This window comes from Capricornis sumatraensis, chromosome 8 (assembly GCF_032405125.1).
Source record: "Capricornis sumatraensis isolate serow.1 chromosome 8, serow.2, whole genome shotgun sequence".
Taxonomy (NCBI): domain Eukaryota; kingdom Metazoa; phylum Chordata; class Mammalia; order Artiodactyla; family Bovidae; genus Capricornis; species Capricornis sumatraensis.
In genome coordinates this window covers 61,667,370-61,685,121 of record NC_091076.1, presented here as the reverse complement: position 1 = coordinate 61,685,121, position 17,752 = coordinate 61,667,370, and the positions used below count along the sequence as shown (strand labels likewise).

The following is a 17,752-nucleotide window of genomic DNA, read 5'->3' as shown; positions in this document are numbered from 1 at the left end:
CTCACGCATATATTAAAATAAACTCTATAAATAAGAGAGTTAAATATAAAAACAAAATTTAACTATAACAGAACTATGAAAAATATCTGTAGTAAACTTATACAAAACAATCCAGAAAGATTCTCATGAAGGTGTTCCTCTTGTTTACTTCTGGGAAGCAGAAAGGGGGATGGGAGTAATAGTTTAAGGGAGAATATTATAATTTTTACTCTGTAATGGTTTATACTAATACAGGTTTTTTTCAAACAATGTATAGTCCTATTTCTTTTTAAATTTAAAGCTCCCTTTGACTCTTTAGTAGATAGAATACACAAAATGTTTAAGACACTTTAACCTTCTCTAACTGCAGGATGACCAAAAGGAGATATTTTACTGACAGACACATTGAATAAAAATCTCTTTTTCTTGTCAAGTAACTTTGCTGTTTTCCTCAACAGTCAACAAGAAAACAAAACATTTTCCCAGCCATTCCTTTTCTCTCCTTTTCTAGCATTTATAATCCATGAATCTATATTCAACTCTATTTTAGAAGTAGGCTCAAATCACAATTCTATCATATACCTATAACTATTACCATCATCACATAATATATCTTTGGGCTTCAATTTTCTTACCTATAAAATGAGACTAATATCTGCTCTATTTTATTCACAGAGCTGATGTAAGGATATATGAGAGAACATAGAAATTGCCTGGCACAAGTATATATTCTGAAAAGCCATCACTATGTTATTATTAACTCTTCCAAAAATATAAGTTATTGTCTTAATTTTATGGCATATAACAGTTTTCTAAAATTTTGCTGCCTTGAATAAACTATACTTCATCTAGGTGATATTTTATATAACAACTTGTTCCCAGAGAAGCTATGGAAAATAAAAGTTGTTTCTAATCTTTTGTTTATATTAAATACCAATTTTACCTCTTGGTCCTCGAAATCATTATTTGATCATTAATTTTTGTGTGCTAGGACACAAAAAAACTATAACTTTTAAAATGTACTGTAAGAAACAGTGGTAAATAATACACTTTCTTAAAGTTAGTCATTTTTCCATTCATTTATTCAACAAATATGAGAATACCTACTAGGCACAGGTCCTGCACCAGATGCTGGTTATAGAAAAGTGAACAAGAGAGACGTTACAATTGTTCTTAGCAAGAGCCTGGCAAGGAGGCAAGTAAAACCATGAAACCTACAAATAAACCCATAATCATAAACTTTGGTAAGCATCATAAAGAACAGGGTTATTGAGAGAGTCTAAAAGAGCAACGAATCTTAAATGAATTATCTCTATAATATTATCTATAAGAGTACAAAAATAAACGGTCTTTAATCTATAGGTCATCTGCAAGAGTCTATTCAGAAGAACAGTAACATGGTTGAGAGGATCAATTCTAAAGTCAGAATGGCTGAGTTTTAAACCAGTCTCTACTCATCAGTTTCATGGCATGAACTTAAACTATCTGGGAATCAATTTCCTCATCTGTCATTATGAAATGTTAATACTTTCCACATAAGGTTATCATAGGGATCCAATTAAATTCTTTTATCTTGAAAATTGTCAAATTCACACAAAACTTAAATGAACTAGCAATAACCATTAGCTTACATAAACCTGTATTTACCAAGTCAATTAGTATTTTTAGGATGCTCAGAAGAGTTCCTAAAATATGGTAAGCATTGATCCACTATATAAGCAGTTAGTTTAAATAAAATGAAAACTATGAGAAAATGACTTGTAAAACAATGACTTTTCAAAATAAATTGGTCATCTCCTGAGATTCTAAAGAGTATATTAAACATTAAAGGGAGATAGAGAAGGGCAGTGGGGGGTGAAGAGAGGGAGAGAAAACAAGACAGAAAAGAAAGCAAGATAATGGTATTAGAAGGAAAAGAAAAACAGACCAAGGCTTTGCACATCAACACTTTATCTGAAGGCCAACAGCGCACTCTGCTGGACCCAACTCTTCTCTACACATTAGGCAAAAGTATACTATTATAAATCAAGGAATATAATTACTTCTGTCAAAGTATATATACAATGTTAGCATTTATGAAATAAACAGCAGAAATAAGCAAAAAATGTGTCTATGAAAATATTTCACTGATTTTGAGGATTTACTAAAAGAATTAAGAGGATAAGTTCACTTCAGTTCAGTCGCTCAGTCATGTCTGACTCTTTGCGACCCCATGAATCGCAGCACGCCAGGCCTCCCTGTCCATCACCAACTCCCAGAGTTCACTCAGACTCACATCCATTGAGTCCGTGATGCCATCCAGCCATCTCATCCTCTGTCGTCCCCTTCTCCTCCTGCCCCCAATCCCTCCCAGCATCAGAGTCTTTTCCAATGAGTCAACTCTTTGCATGAGGTGGCCAAAGTACTGGAGCTTCACCTTTAGCATCATTCCTTCCAAAGAAATCCCAGGGCTGATCTCCTTCAGAATGGACTGGATGGATCTCCTTGCAGTCCAAGGGACTCTCAAGAGTCTTCTCCAACACCACAGTTCAAAAGCATCAATTCTTCGGCACTCAGCTTTCTTCACAGTCCAATTCTCACATCCATACATGACCACTGGAAAAACCATAGCCTTGACTAGACGGACCTTTGTTGGCAAAGTAGTGTCTCTGCTTTTCAATATGCTATCTAGGTTGGTCATAACTTTCCTTCCAAGGAGTAAGCGTCTTTTAATTTCATGGCTGCAGTCACCATCTGCAGTGATTTTGGAGCCCAGAAAAATAAAGTCTGACATTGTTTCCACTGTTTCCCCATCTATTTCCCATGAAGTGATGGGACCAGATGCCATGATCTTCATTTTCTGAATGTTGAGCTTTAAGCCAACATTTTCATTCTCCTTTTCCACTTTCATCAAGAGGCCTTTTAGTTCCTCTTCACTTTCTGCCATAAGGGTGGTATCATCTGCATATCTGAGGTTATTGATATTTCTCCCAGCAATCTTGATTCCAGCTTGTGTTTCTTCCAGTCCAGCGTTTCTCATGATGTACTCTGCATAGAAGTTAAATAAGCAGGGTGACAATATACAGCCTTGACGTACTCCTTTTCCTATTTGCAACCAGTCTGTTATTCCATGTCCAGTTCTAACTGTTGCTTCCTGACCTGCATACAGATTTCTCAACAGGCAGGTCAGGTGGTCTGGTATTCCATGTCTTTCAGAATTTTCCACAGTTTATTGTGATCTACACAGTGAAAGGCTTTGGCATAGGCAATAAAGCAGAAATAGATGTTTTACTGGAACTCTCTTGCTTTTTCCATGATCCAGCGGATGGTGGCAATGAAACTAAGCCATGCCTGTGGGGCCACCCAAGACGGGTGGGTCATGGAGAGGTCTGACAGAATGTGGTCCACTGGAGAAAGGATAGCAAACCACTTCAGTATTCTTGCCTTGAGACCCCATGAACAGTATGAAAAGGCAAAATGATAGGATACCAAAAGAGGAACTCCCCAGGTCATTAGGTGCCCAATATGCTACTAGAGATCAGTGGAGAAATAACTCAGAAAGAATGAAGTGATGGAGCCAAAGCAAAAACAACACCTAGTTGTGGATGTGACTGGTGATAGAAGCAAGGTCCAATGCTATAAAGAGCAATACTGCATAGGAACCTAGAATGTCAAGTCCATGAATCAAGGCAAATTGGAAGTGGTCAAACAAGAGATGGCAAGAGTGAACGTCGACATTCTAGGAATCAGCAAACTAAAATGGACTAGAATGGGTGAATTTAACTCAGATGACCATTATACCTATTACTGCGGGCAGGAATCCCTTAGAAGAAATGGAGTAGCCATCATGGTCAACAAAAGAGTCCGAAATGCAGTACTTGGATGCAATCTCAAAATCGACAGAATGATCTCTGTTCATTTCCAAGGCAAACCATTCAATATCACGGTAATCCAAGTCTATGCCCCAACCAGTAACGCTGAAGAAGCTGATGTTGAATGGCTCTATGAAGACCTATAAGACCTTTTAGAACTAACAGCCACAAAAGATGTCCTTTTCATTATAGGGGACTGGAATGCAAAAGTAGGAAGTCAAGAAACACCTGGAGTAACAGGCAGATTTGGCCTTGGAATATGGAATGAAGCAGGGCAAAGACTAATAAGAGTTTTGCCAAGAAAATGCACTGGTCATAGCAAACACCATATTCCAACAAAACAAGAGAAGACTCTACGCATGAACATCACCAGATGGTCAACGATGAAATCAGATTGATTATATTCTTTGCAGCCAAAGATGGAGAAGCTCTATACAGTCAACAAAAACAAGACCAGGAGCTGACTGCGGCTCAGATCATGAACTCCTTATTGCCAAATTCAGACTTAAATTGAAGAAAGTAGGGAATACCGCTAGACCATTCAGGTATGACCTAAATCAAATCCCTTATGATTATACAGTGGAAGTGAGAAATAGACTTAAGGGACTAGATCTGATAGATAAGAGTGCCTGATGAACTAAGGAATGAGGTTCGTGACATTGTACAGGAGACAGGGATCAAGACCATCCCCATGGGAAAGAAATGCAATAAAGCAAAATGGCTGTCTGGGGAGGCCTTACAAATAGCTATGAAAAGAAGAGAAGCGAAAATCAAAGGAGAAAAGGAAAGGTATACGCATCTGAATGCAGAGTTCCAAAGAAGAGCAAGAAGAGATAAGAAACCCTTCCTCAGCGATCAATGCAAAGAAATAGAGGAAAACAACAGAATGGGAAAGACTAGAGATCTCTTCAAGAAAATTAGAGATACCAAGCGAACATTTCATGCAAAGATGGGCTCGATAAAGGACAGAAATGGTATGGACCTAACAGAAGCAGAAGATATTAAGAAGAGGTGGCAAGAATACACAGAACTGTACAAAAAAGATCTTCACAACCCAGATAATCACGATGGTGTGATCACTCACCTAGAGCCAGACATCCTGGAATGTGAAGTCAAGTGGGCCTTAGGAAGCATCACTACGAACAAAGCTAGTGGAAGTGATGGAATTCCAGTTGAGCTATTTCAAATCCTAAAAGATGATGCTGTGAAAGTGCTGCATGCACTCAGTATGCCAGCAAATTTGGAAAACTCATCAGTGGCCACAGGACTGGAAAAGGTCAGTTTTCATTTCAATCCCAAAGAAAGGCAGTGCCAAAGAATGCTCAAACTATCACACAATTGCACTCATCTCACATGCTAGTAAAGTAATGCTCAAAATTCTCCAAGCCAGGCTTCAGCAATACGTGAATCATGAACTTCCAGATGTTCAAGCTGGTTTTAGAAAAGGCAGAGGAATCAGAGATCAAATTGCCAACATCCACTGGATCATCAAAAAAGTAAGAGTTATTAAGAGCATATACATAAATAAATTCTAGAAGAATGAGTATTAGTGGTGGAACAAGGTAATATCAGTTCAGTCGCTCAGTAGTGTCCAACTCTTTGCAACCCCATGGACTACAGCATGCCAGGCCTCCCTGTCCATCACCAACTCCCAGAGTTTATTCAAACTCACGTCCATTGAGTCGGTGATGCCATCTCATCCTGTTGTCCCCTTCTCCCTCCGCCTTCAATCATTTCCAGTATCAGGGTCTTTTCAAATGAGTCAGTTCTTCTCATCAAGTGGCCAAAGTACTGGAGTTTCAGCTTCAGCATCGGTCCTTCCAATGAATATTCAGGACAGATTTCCTTGAGGATGGACTGGTAGGATCTCCTTGCAGTCCAGGGCTTTTCCAACACCACAGATCAAAAGCATCAATTCTTCAGCACTCAGCTTTCTTTATACTCCAACTCTCACAACCATACATGACTACTGGAAAAACCACAGCTTTGACTAGACGGACCTTTGTTGGCAAAGTAATGTCTCTGTTTTTTAATATGCTGACTAGGTTGGTCATAACTTTTCTTCCAAGGAGCAAGCGTCTTTTAATTTCATGGCTGCAGTCATCATCTGCAGTGATTTTGGAGCCCCAAAAATAGTCTGTCACTGTTTCCACTGTTTCCCCATCTATTTCCCATGAAGTGATGGGACCAGATGCCATGATCTTCGTTTTCTGAACGGTGAGTTTTAAAAAAACTTTTTGACTCTCCTCTTTTACATTCATCAAGAGGCTCTTTAGTTCTTCTTTGCTTTCTGCCATAAGGGTGGTGTCATCTGGATATCTGAGGTTATTGATATTTCTCCCAGCAATCTTTTGATTCCAGCTTGTGTTTCATCCAGTCCAGCTTTTCTCACGATGTACTCTGCATAGAAGTTAAATAAGCAGGATGACAATATACAGCCTCGATGTAGTCCTTTCCCCATCTGGAACCAGTCTGTTGTTCCACGTCCAGTTCTAACTGTTGCTTCCTGACCTGCATACAGATTTCTCAAGAGGCAGGTCAGGTGCTCTGGTATTTCCATCTCCTTAAGAATTTTCCAGTTTATTGTGATCCACACAGGCAAAGGCTTTGGCATAGTCAATAAAGCAGAAGTAGATGTTTTTCTGGAACTCTCTTGCTTTTTCCATCAGAATGGTAATAGTCTATTCTAAAAAATAATATTTTTTCTTAACCATGTTTTGACCACATGGAGCCTGATGCCTCACTAGATCTTTAACATATGAATTAACTGTATAAAAAATATGAATCTAAAAATGTAAGGAATGGGAAAAAGCAAGGGACACTGGAAGGTTAATTCATTCAAGAGAGGAAGTGTTGACATTTTCTGATTTGAAGAGTAAGGAAGCTGACTAGAGATAATAGGAAGGGAAAAAGACAACTACCCAATTTAATTCACAGGTTAGAAGCTAAATTATTTTCATAAGAACTAAGAAAACTTAAAAGAAAAACATAAAAATTATAATGTCAAATTTAGAAATAAACAGAAATCATTAAACTAATTTATCACTTAATTTATAGGGGAAAGTTATCCAGAAAATAATACAACTGCAGACTTTATATGTATGAAACTATAACATTTTATCTTTGTAGGGATAAGAGAAGGGGTTCCCATGTGGCTCAGTAGAAAGGTATCTATCTACCAATGCAGGAGACGTGAGTTCAATCCCTGGGTGGGGAAGATCCTCTGGAGAAGGAACCAGCCACCCACTCCGGTATTCTTGCCTGGGAAATCCCATGGACAGAGCAGCCTGGCAGGCTACAGTCCATGGGGTCACAAAGAGTTAGACACGATTTAGCGACTGAACAAGAGGTAAGAGAACTAAACCATTAATTTACAAATCCAAATAACTATTCTTCTAAAAAATAAACGCTCCCTTTGAGTTGCATGCATTCTCAGTCGTGTGCCCCACACACACAGACAAGCATACCCACAAAATGGAACGTTATTCAGCCATTAAAAAAAAGAAAAGAAATACCGTCATCTGGGACAAGATGGATGAACATAGAGGATATTACACTTAATGGACTAAGACCGAGAAAGACAAATTTATATGTAAAATCTAAAAGCAGACACAAACAAACAAACAAAAAAAAGCTCACAGATGCAGAGAACAGATTAGTGGCAGCCAGAGAAGGGGGTGAAGAGCAAAAGAAATGGATGAGAGAAGTCAAAAGGTATAAACTTTCAGTTATAAAATAAGTCATGGGGATGTAACGTAGAATATGGCAACTATAGTTAATAATACTATATTACATACCTGACAGAAGCTAAGAGAGTAAATATTAAAAGCTCTCATCATAAGAAGAAAAACCTTGCAACTATGTAAGGTGACAGATATTAACTAGACTTATGGTGATCACTTCCCAATGTATACAAATAATGGACCATTATACTATACACCTGAAACTAACATATTAAATGTCAATTATACCTCCATTAAAAAAGAGAAAGAGAAAAAAAAGTTGAACTAGAAACCAAAGTAAATTTCTAGCAGGTAAAAAAAATATTACTACACTCAAAGACTCCTTTCTTTAAATAAATGACCTTTACGTACATCCCTATTATTCTTTATTATATAATATCCATGGAAAAGTTTAGCCCTGGTTCTCTGAAAAATGAAATGTATTATTTAGTGCTAAATATCCACGTAAGATTACTACAAATGCTACCATAAGCTTTTAAAATTAAGATGACAGCCAAAATACAAAATACTAGAGATTTTCTTAACAATTTACTAAAATTTATTAAATTTACTAATAATTTACTAAAGTATAAAAGAAAGAAACATTCACATTAGCTAAAACTTTACATTTTGTACTAATTATGCTTCTATTGCAACTGCTTACTCTATCTTTGTTAGGAAAAAAAACATTGAAAATAATACATCATTTTACATAAGTATTTGTGGGGTTTTCCATAAAGTTACTTTATATATTCATGCTTTTCAGTAGAGACTAGTAAAAAAGAGAACAAATATTAGAGCTTAGCCATATGGTCTTTTCTGTCATTGCAAAAGTAGTCTGGTGTCTGATAAATTTACTGTATGCATGCTTAATTAGTATGGCAAGTATCCCATATGTCTCCTTACAAGTAAAAAGTCACTAGTGAAATGTTATCATTTGAGTTACTAGAGTTAGCTGAGATTTAGCTTGTTCAATAAATCTTCAAACTTATAAGAAGATTGCCAGAAACCCATATCTTTAACAGCACAGATAATAAATCACCCACCTATGAAAAATACTCCATTTCTAAGGTAATGCAGAGTTGTATCAGCTAAAGCTAAGAAAGAAAATCTATAATTTCTGGTTTTTAAAAAAAACTGATATAAAAATACAAATACACATGAATTGATACAATTATACTTTGCCAATGAGATCATAATAAATGATCAACATAGTACACAACCCAAACAGGAAATCAATCAAAGAACTTAGTTTAAAATTAAGTTTGAAATTACTCAGCCAGGAGAATGGTAGCTCTTCTTGGTCAAGCAACTTAAGTTCTAAACAGGTAGAGTCGTAAACATCATTAACACAAATTAAAATAATTAATTATAAACCTAACTTTAAAAATTTATATTATTAACCAGTATAATATAATAGCTTTTATCAGCAGCATAAAAATACACAACGATGCTGCTGCAGCTACTTTTACTACCACCTGCCACTTAATAAGCGTCAAGATATGCCAGGTACAGTCTAAGCACTCTGTAAGTATTAAACTGTTTAATCCTCTAGCAGCTCTGTAAGACAAATACTATACCCATTTAACAAATGAGAAACGGAAGTAGCAATAGTTTAAAAACTTAATAAAGGTTACAAAAGTAGTAAAGAGCAGAACTATGATTAAAACCCAGGCTGTCTGATTTGAGTCCACTGTCTTTAAAACACCAAAATGAAACTAAAAGTAAAATCACTCTCTATTCTACTTAAGGTATTATCCAATCATAGCTTACTCTAGACTTGATTTCTTTCAACTTTAGGTTTCAACATAATTTTTTCCTTATCTTGATATTAGAATACTGTTTAGATAGCTCCAGAACTTCTGAGAGGCATTTTAGAGAATGTATGATAAAGTAATTACAGCATCCGCCAGAGGATCAGATTGTTTAGGTAGGATATAATAACTCCACAATTTTCTGCTTTGTGATCTTAGGCAAATTACTTCTCAGAGTTTCCTTATCTATAAAATGAGAATAACAATAGTACCTGCCTCACAGTCATCATAAGAATTCAATAAGATTCTACCAACAAATATATGTGCCATATGCTAAATATATGCTAAATATTTAGCTGTGGGCTAAATATATGCCATATGCTAATCCTCAGTACCAGAGATACTTGTGAAAAAGACTGACATTACATTCTAACAGGACAAACAGATAGTAAACAAGTAGACTAATAAATTCAAACAGTAAGGGCTATGAAGACAATAAGGTACTGCGAAAGAAAATGAGCAAGGAAACACTGGCAGAGACAAACATAAAGCATATATTATTATTGACAATATTAAAAACTGAGACAACTTCTCCCAACAAGGCTTCTCTGAAGATAACTGACAGTTTCCCCCCACCCCAACTTAGTATTTTCAAGAATTTAAAAGAAGGCTCTTTGAGGGCAGGGATTATGGTATGGATTCACTCAGTCTACAGCTAGGCTCCTAGCACAAGCTTAGGTGCTTGAAACAGAAGTGAGTAAAGCACTCACAGTCTTCAAGGAGGTCTCAGTCTACTCAGGAACCTGGTGTTGCCTGTAACTGAAGGGTGGAGAAGATATGAAGAGTAATAAGGTTAAGTGTCAAAAACTGAGAAATACAAGGAACATTCCAGATGAGAATCTAACTCAAAACTGGAAACACCAAGGAAGGCTTCCTGAAGAATTCGGAGAAGTCAGTCAAAACAGTGGGAAGGAGGAGAAAGAGCAAAAGAATGCAAAAAGTTTATAAAGGCTTAAAGTCTGTACAAGTAAACAAGAGCTTTATAAGCCATCTAAACACTTCTGGAATTTGTCAATGACTTGTTTCATCCCTTACCTGAACAACAACAAAAAAAATACAGGCTATATGAAACAACAGTTTTAAGATACAGGACATCGGGTAAGGAAGAGTTATCCCTGAGGGATGGGAAACAAAGGAGATTAAGCCTTATGATTGTTTCAGCTTGTTGTGCTGAGAGTCTCCAGGCTGTGGCACCAGGAAGGGAAACCCAGATACAGCCCAGAAAACTCAAGACAAAGAGACATCGCTGAGAGTTCAGGGAGATCAAGAAGACTAAAGTTCTGAGGCAACAATACCAGAAAGGAGAGAGCTGCACAGAGAATGAATTCCAGAGGTCTGCAGAAGGACCTCTCAAGTATCTAGTAGAGTCCTGATCAGCACACACCAATGAGGAGACAATCTAAGACAGTGGCCAAGAACCACCTGAAATGAGACACTCACGTAGAGCGTGGAACAGTGCCAGTTCCCACTAGGCTAGAAAACGTCTTAATTCATGAAGCATGATTAGGTAGAGGACTCACAAGGAGCTAGCCTCTACTGAGGTGGCCCAAAACTAAACCCTGATCAAGTCCTCCCTAACACATCCTAAAAGCAAGACCCAAAGGATCAAGCTGATTCCAAGTAATAACTGCATCCCAGAAAAAAAGTCAAGAGGGTTTGTAGAAATACAATACCCAGTATTTGGCAAGAGAAAATTCACAATATTTGGAATTCAATAAGAAAATTACCAAGCATGATTCCACTCATATAAAACTATGGCAATGAAAACTAGCCAATAGTGACTGAAAAAAAAATCTGTCATTGCCTAAGGATGGTGAGAAGAAAAATGTCCATTGGTCTGCCTTGCATTCGGATGAATCTTTTCCAGGCATCATTTTGTAATATCATAAACATGTCATTTTGAAAACATTTGGTGTACTGATTTTACAGATCTTACAAATAAATGTTAACACATTTCATTATATAACATCAAAAGTCACATATATAACATCATCACCAATAAATATCATCAGAAAAGTCTTCTAAGTTTCAGAAAACTGCTAACCTCACAGTGGTATATACAATTTTTCAAATTCTGATTTTTCACTTGAAAGGTCAAATTTTATCAGGCTCACTTTATTTTCAAGAATTATTGTAGTCTGTCAGTTATTTTTTGAAGTAAAAACAATGTTCTGTGAAAAACATGACTAGTTCAGCTCACAATTCAAACTATCCTGCAAGTGTTTTTCTTTAAGATAACCATTCTACTCCTGAATGTGAAAGTTTTACAAAAACTATTCTTCACCCAGAATTAAAATCTTAAAGGTGAAAAATTTAATAAAATTAGTAACTTTTACTGCTTCATCAAGGACATTCTTAAGTGAAACTGGCTTTTCTTAATTATGCATTAATGACAGAGAAGAAAATTACAATTAATACAGGTTGGTGCCACTATCTTGATTGTGCTAAAGCATCAAGAGTTTTACCAGCCTTTGCTTTTGCACGATCAATGCAAACATTGAAGACAGTTTAAAAAAAAAAAAAGGTAAGTAACATCTTAACTTCACTATGAAAGTACTTCTGACCCCAGTTCAGTTCAGTTCAGTCGCTCAGTCATGTCCGACTCTGCGACCCCACGAATCGCAGCACACCAGGCCTCCCTGTCCATCACCAACTCCTGGAGTTCACTCAGACTCACATCCATCGAGTCAGTGATGCCATCCAGCCATCTCATTCTCTGTTGTCCCCTTCTCCTCCTGCCCCCAATCCCTCCCAGCAGCAGAGTCTTTGCCAATGAGTCAACTCTTCACATCAGGAGGCCAAAGTACTGGAGTTTCAGCTTTAGCATCATTCCTTCCAAAGAAATCCCAGGACTGATCTCCTTCAGAATGGAATGGTTGGATCTCCTTGCAGTCCAAGAGACTCTCGAGAGTCTTCTCCAACACCACAGTTCAAGAGCATCAGGTCTTCAGTGCTCAGCTTTCTTCACAGTCAAACTCTCACATCCATACATGACCACTGGAAAAACCATAGCCTTGACTAGACAGACCTTTGTTGGCAAAGTAATGTCTCTGCTTTTCAATATGCTGTCTAGGTTGGTCATAACTTTTCTTCCAAGGAGTAAGCATCTTTTAATTTCATGGCTGCAGTCACCATCTGCAGTGATTTTGGAGCCCAGAAAAATAAAGTCTGACACTGTGTCCACTGTTTCCCCATCTATTTCCCATGAAGTGATGGCACCAGATGCCATGATCTTCATTTTCTGAATGTTGAGTTTTAAGCCAACTTTTTCACTCTTCTTTCACTTTCATCAAGAGACTTTTTAGTTCCTCTTCACTTTCTGCCATAAGAGTGGTATCATCTGCATATCTGAGGTTATTGATATTTCTCCCGGCAATTTTGATTCCAGCTTGTGCTTCTTTCAGCCCAGCGTTTCTCATGATGTACTCTGCATAGAAGTTAAATAAGTAGGGTGACAGTATACAGCCTTGACATACTCCTTTTCCTATTTGAAACCAGCCTGCTGTTCCATGTCCAGTTCTAACTGTTGCTTCCTGACCTGCATATAGGTTTCTCAAGAGGCAGGTCAGGTGGTCTGGTATTCTCATCTCTTTCAGAATTTTCCACAGTTTCTTGTGATCCACACAGTCAAAGGCTTTGGCATAGGCAATAAAGCAGAAATAGATGTTTTTCTGGAACTCTCTTGCTTTTTCCATGATCCAGCAGATGTCAGCAATTTGATCTCTGGTTCCTCTCCTTTTCTAAATCAAGCTTGAACATCTGGAAATTCATGGTTCACGTATTACTAAAGCCTGGCTTGGAGAATTTTGAGCATTACTTTACTAGCGTGTGAGATGAGTGCAATTGTGTGGTAGTTTGAGCATTCTTCGGCACTGCCTTTCTTTGGGATTGGAATGAAAACTGACCTTTTCCAGTCCTGTGGCCACTACTGAGTTTTCCAAATTTGCTGGCATATTGAGTGCAGCACTTTCACAGCATCATCTTTGAGGATTTGAAATAGCTCAACTGGAATTCCATCACTTCCACTAGCTTTGTTCGTAGTGATGCTTTCTAAGGTCCACTTGACTTCACATCTGACCCCAAAGACTGCCTAAAAACAATCTCAGGAATCTCTGGAGTTCCCTGGCCTAATTTGAGAACTGATGCCCTAAGAACACTGAAAGAACTTTAGGAAGTGGAATTCACAAACATTAGAATGTACAAGAGGGAAAAAAAAACTTTTCAGATCTCATCTCAGTTCAATTCTCTTATTTTATAAGTGAAGAAACGGGCACAAAGAGCACAGGTTTCCCATTTCTCACAGCAGCAGACATGTAATAGCACTTAAGACTTCTGAGTTTTTCTCTACTCATGATTATACTAGTCTTTCTCTTTTTCAAAAATGCATTAACAAATACCACATTTGCCTTCTTTAAACTGAACAATGTCATAAATACATACATTCTGTGGAGAAATGGAGTTTATCTTTCCTAACGGAGAGTTGAGTTTTGTGGTCTTTCCTGAAGCAACTTTTGCATCCAAATGGTGTACCTCCTTCTCAAAACAATGACGTTTTCTGATCTGTAAATACAGAACCAAATTGAAGTTTATTGTAAACTAAAAGTTTGATGAGGCTAGTTGTTCTCAAAGATCAAAACAGCTACAGTGTGTGCTTTTAGCATTAAAAAGAAATGACTATTTCTAACTAGTAACAATCAAATTTCTAACAAATAGGCACTTTATTACAAGACTTAAATAAAACAGAATACAGTAATATCTCTCAAATTCCAACCAAAAGAGCATTAATTAGTGATGTGTCAAAACTCTGCATTGTAAAATGATCTTCCCATAAAATAGTCCCACCATATGGACACCAAGAATAGCATTATACCAAGTCCAATTACATATCCAATTGGAAAATTAAATAAACATGAAAAGCTTATTCTAAATTTTAAAAAAAGACAATAAAAAATTTGAATGTAAATATTCATTATTTCCTATATGATAGAATAAATTATTTGATTACTATTATTATATTACTTGTTAGATAACTAATAATCCAAACTGTATTTGACTAAATTTCTTTTATAAATACCACTGTTTTCTTTCCAAACTACATGTGCTTTTTCTTACTTGCCAAAAACCTATGTATTCAAACTATGAAGGGAAAAAAAAGCATTTCTACTGATAACTGATTACTATCAAAAAAGAAATGAAAGAGACACAGATGTGTAGAGCGGACTTTTGGACTCTGAGGGAGAGGGAGAGGGTGGGATGATTTGGGAGAATAGCACTGAAACATGTATACTATCATGTAAGAAACGAATCGCCAGTCTATGTTTGATGCAGAATACAGCATGCTTGGGGCTGGTGCACGGGGATGATCCAGAGAGATGATATGGGGTGGGAGGTGGGAGGGTGTACAGGTTTGGGAACTCATGTACACCCGTGGTGGATTCATGTCAACGTATGGCAAAACCAATACAGTATTGTAAAGTAAAATAAAGTAAAAATTAAAATTAAAATAAATAAATAAAAAGAAATGAAAGCCAATGAAATCAGGGAATAAATGTTGTCTACTTTACAACATCCAACTGTAAGTACACATTTTGCTGGTAAAAATTTTTAAAGATTCACACTTCATTTGTAATTAGTACTTTTCCAAATATAAACCTAGAAAATGCATTTATTCTATTTCTAAAAACAAGGTTTAATTATGGAAGTTAGGATTGTACATGGAACAAACTATATAAAAATGCAAACATTTTTTGAGAATATTCAATTAAAAATATACAATTATCTACAATGACATGCTAATTAATAATCTTTATTTGTAACTAAATTTATTAAAGTCCAGTCTCCCTACCTCAATGCTATGAACTCTATGAGAAAATATAAGAGTTCAATGCCATGAACTCTATTCACCTATTAAAAGTATATTTCATTTAAAACTTCTAGTAATTTTGGTCTTTAGAAATAAACATATTTTATAATTATTCATAATAAAAACTCAATAAATAAGAGTAATCCTTATCATTAGATTAAAACTATCAATATCAAAAATATCTGACCTAAATACTTGTATCAGAGGTATTCTGGCCAAAAGAAAACACCATTATTAGATTAAAAAAACAGAGCAGTTAAAAGTACAAAGTAACTCTATTATTAAAACATGCCATAAGTAAATGTTTTACTATCAAATTTCTTAAATATAAATAAGCATCATTCAGTTTCACTTTAATGACATGCTACTATGAATAATCTACTATAACAAGCTCCTTTGTAATGAATAAATATATAAAATGAAATTACAGTAACTGACCGTTAAATTTATATCTGACACTATCCAACTAATCTCTATACATGCCACTGAAAACGACTGATACTTGACTACCTTGTTCAGCCATAACTAATGGGATTATTTCACTGCCAAGACTGTTTACCTGCTGTGCAGTTTCCAAGGGTCGAATTCTTTTCTTCTCTACTTGAAAATCATCATTTTCATCTCTACAGATAGATGCCTGCTTCTTAGCAGATAGCTTTGCAGCCAGTGTAGTTTTTTCAGGAGAGTCTTATATAAGAAGTCATAAAAAATTAGTGTAAATAGATCACATTTAGTCAATTTTTCCAGGAAAAAAAACTGGAGTTAGGATGTCAGATTTTAATCTGTAAAAATACTGAATCACTATGCTGTACATCTGAAAATAATATAATATTGTAAATAAAGTACACTTCAATTTTTAAAAAGATGTTGACATTTCTAATAACTTCAAAACATACTTTAAAATATGAAATGCTAAACATCTTTAAAATCACTTATTTATCACTCAATTTACTTAACAAAAAGCAAACATTGTAAGAAATGTTTTCAAGAGGAAAAGTCCAGCCTTGATTTTTAATAGGTTTATACTTTTGTAGACCACTTCCAATAATGTGGCTTAATAAATATAACTGTAAGAGTATCTCAAAAACTTTTCATCTGTATAAAAATCTTTCTTTACAGTGCCTTATTTAATGTTTCTTTTCTACTAAAATTCTCTATGATCTTCAGTCTAAAAACACAGTAGAATCAAGCTCCTAAAATCTGTTTTTTAATTCCACAATCCTGAAAGCTCAATCTCGTTTATCAGTGACCTCTTAATCACCAAATATTATCCCCATTTTATAAATGTGAGCACTAGGTTTTAAAAGAAGTCAAGTAACATGCTCGTATCATATGGCAAGTAAAAGGCAAGGCCTGCCTGTGACTTGACTCCTGCTGTCTGACTCCAAAATCCATACACATAACCTCTAGGCATACAGCCAAACATAACACTCTGTCTTCTTGGAACATAACAAACACATTTCCTTTCTCCTTAATTTCTGTAACACCATTCTTAACTGTTCCTATACAGCGGTTTCTCCCTTTCCCTAAAATGTGAGCATTCTTAAAAGTACCTTCCTCACTCTGTGCTTTTCTCTACACATTCCCTCCACTCCCAGAGTTTCAATTCATTTATTCAAGCATTTATTATATTGAGTCCATACAATTCCAGACACCACGGAAAACAATGAAGAAAAAAGTTCCTGGCCTTAAAAGATTTACAGACTATTAAGGGGAGAAAGCCCTATGAGCAGCAGATCCGATCCATTTTCAAAAAAAAGAAGTTCGAGTTTGCACAAACAAAGAAGTGAATATGTCATGCAGCACTGGTTTTCAAGCTTTTTCTGAGGAGGACTATATTTTTTAAAGAAATATTGCTTAGGATTTCTAAAATACAATGAAAGGCCTAGAATTTTGCTGATCCATTGTCCCCTTCTCCCTATAAGCTATGTTTCTTCCTTAGGCTCTTAGGAACATAGTTTGAAACACATTATATTCTAAAATCTTAAGAGTTCTGCCTTTTATACCTAGGTCTTTAATCTACCTGGCATGAGTTTTTGTGTATAGAGTAAAGTAGGACTCCTATTTTAATTTTTTTCCTACGGATATTTAATAGTCAAATGGCAACCCACTCCAGTATTCTTGCCTGGAAAATCCCATGGACAGGGTTGCAGAGTCAGACATGATTGAGGCTTCACTACTTATAGGAAAACCCCTCTGTGCCTTCTGCTCTACAGAAGCACTTCTATTAAAAAAATCAAGTTTCAGCATACATGTAGAATGGAATTTGGGTTCTCCACTATTTTCCACTATGCTTATACCATGCTGTTTTAATTATTATAGCCATATACATATAACGAATCAGGATATCTCACAGATCACGTCCTCTCACCTCAACCTGCTTCCTGAAAACTGTCTTGGCTGTTCTTAGTCCTTTGTATTCCCATACAAATTTTAGAAAACACATGTAATTTTGAGCTTTACAATTTCCTGGCAAACTAGTAAAATAACCACAAACAAATCTAGATCAGTGACTCTTAAACT

The 17,752-nt window shown here is 36.1% G+C and overlaps 1 protein-coding gene across 1 annotated transcript in view; it reads right to left on the bottom strand.

Annotated features, from left to right (window-relative positions):
• Positions 1 to 17,752, bottom strand: part of BRIP1 (BRCA1 interacting DNA helicase 1) — a 186,412-nt gene that overhangs the window by 161,385 nt on the left and 7,275 nt on the right. The window contains exons 4-5 of the mRNA XM_068978905.1: positions 15,789 to 15,916; positions 13,807 to 13,926 (exon numbers count right to left, since the gene is read on the bottom strand). Coding sequence (XP_068835006.1) covers positions 13,807 to 13,926; positions 15,789 to 15,916 — 248 coding nt within the window. The remainder of the gene's footprint in view (positions 1 to 13,806; positions 13,927 to 15,788; positions 15,917 to 17,752) is intronic.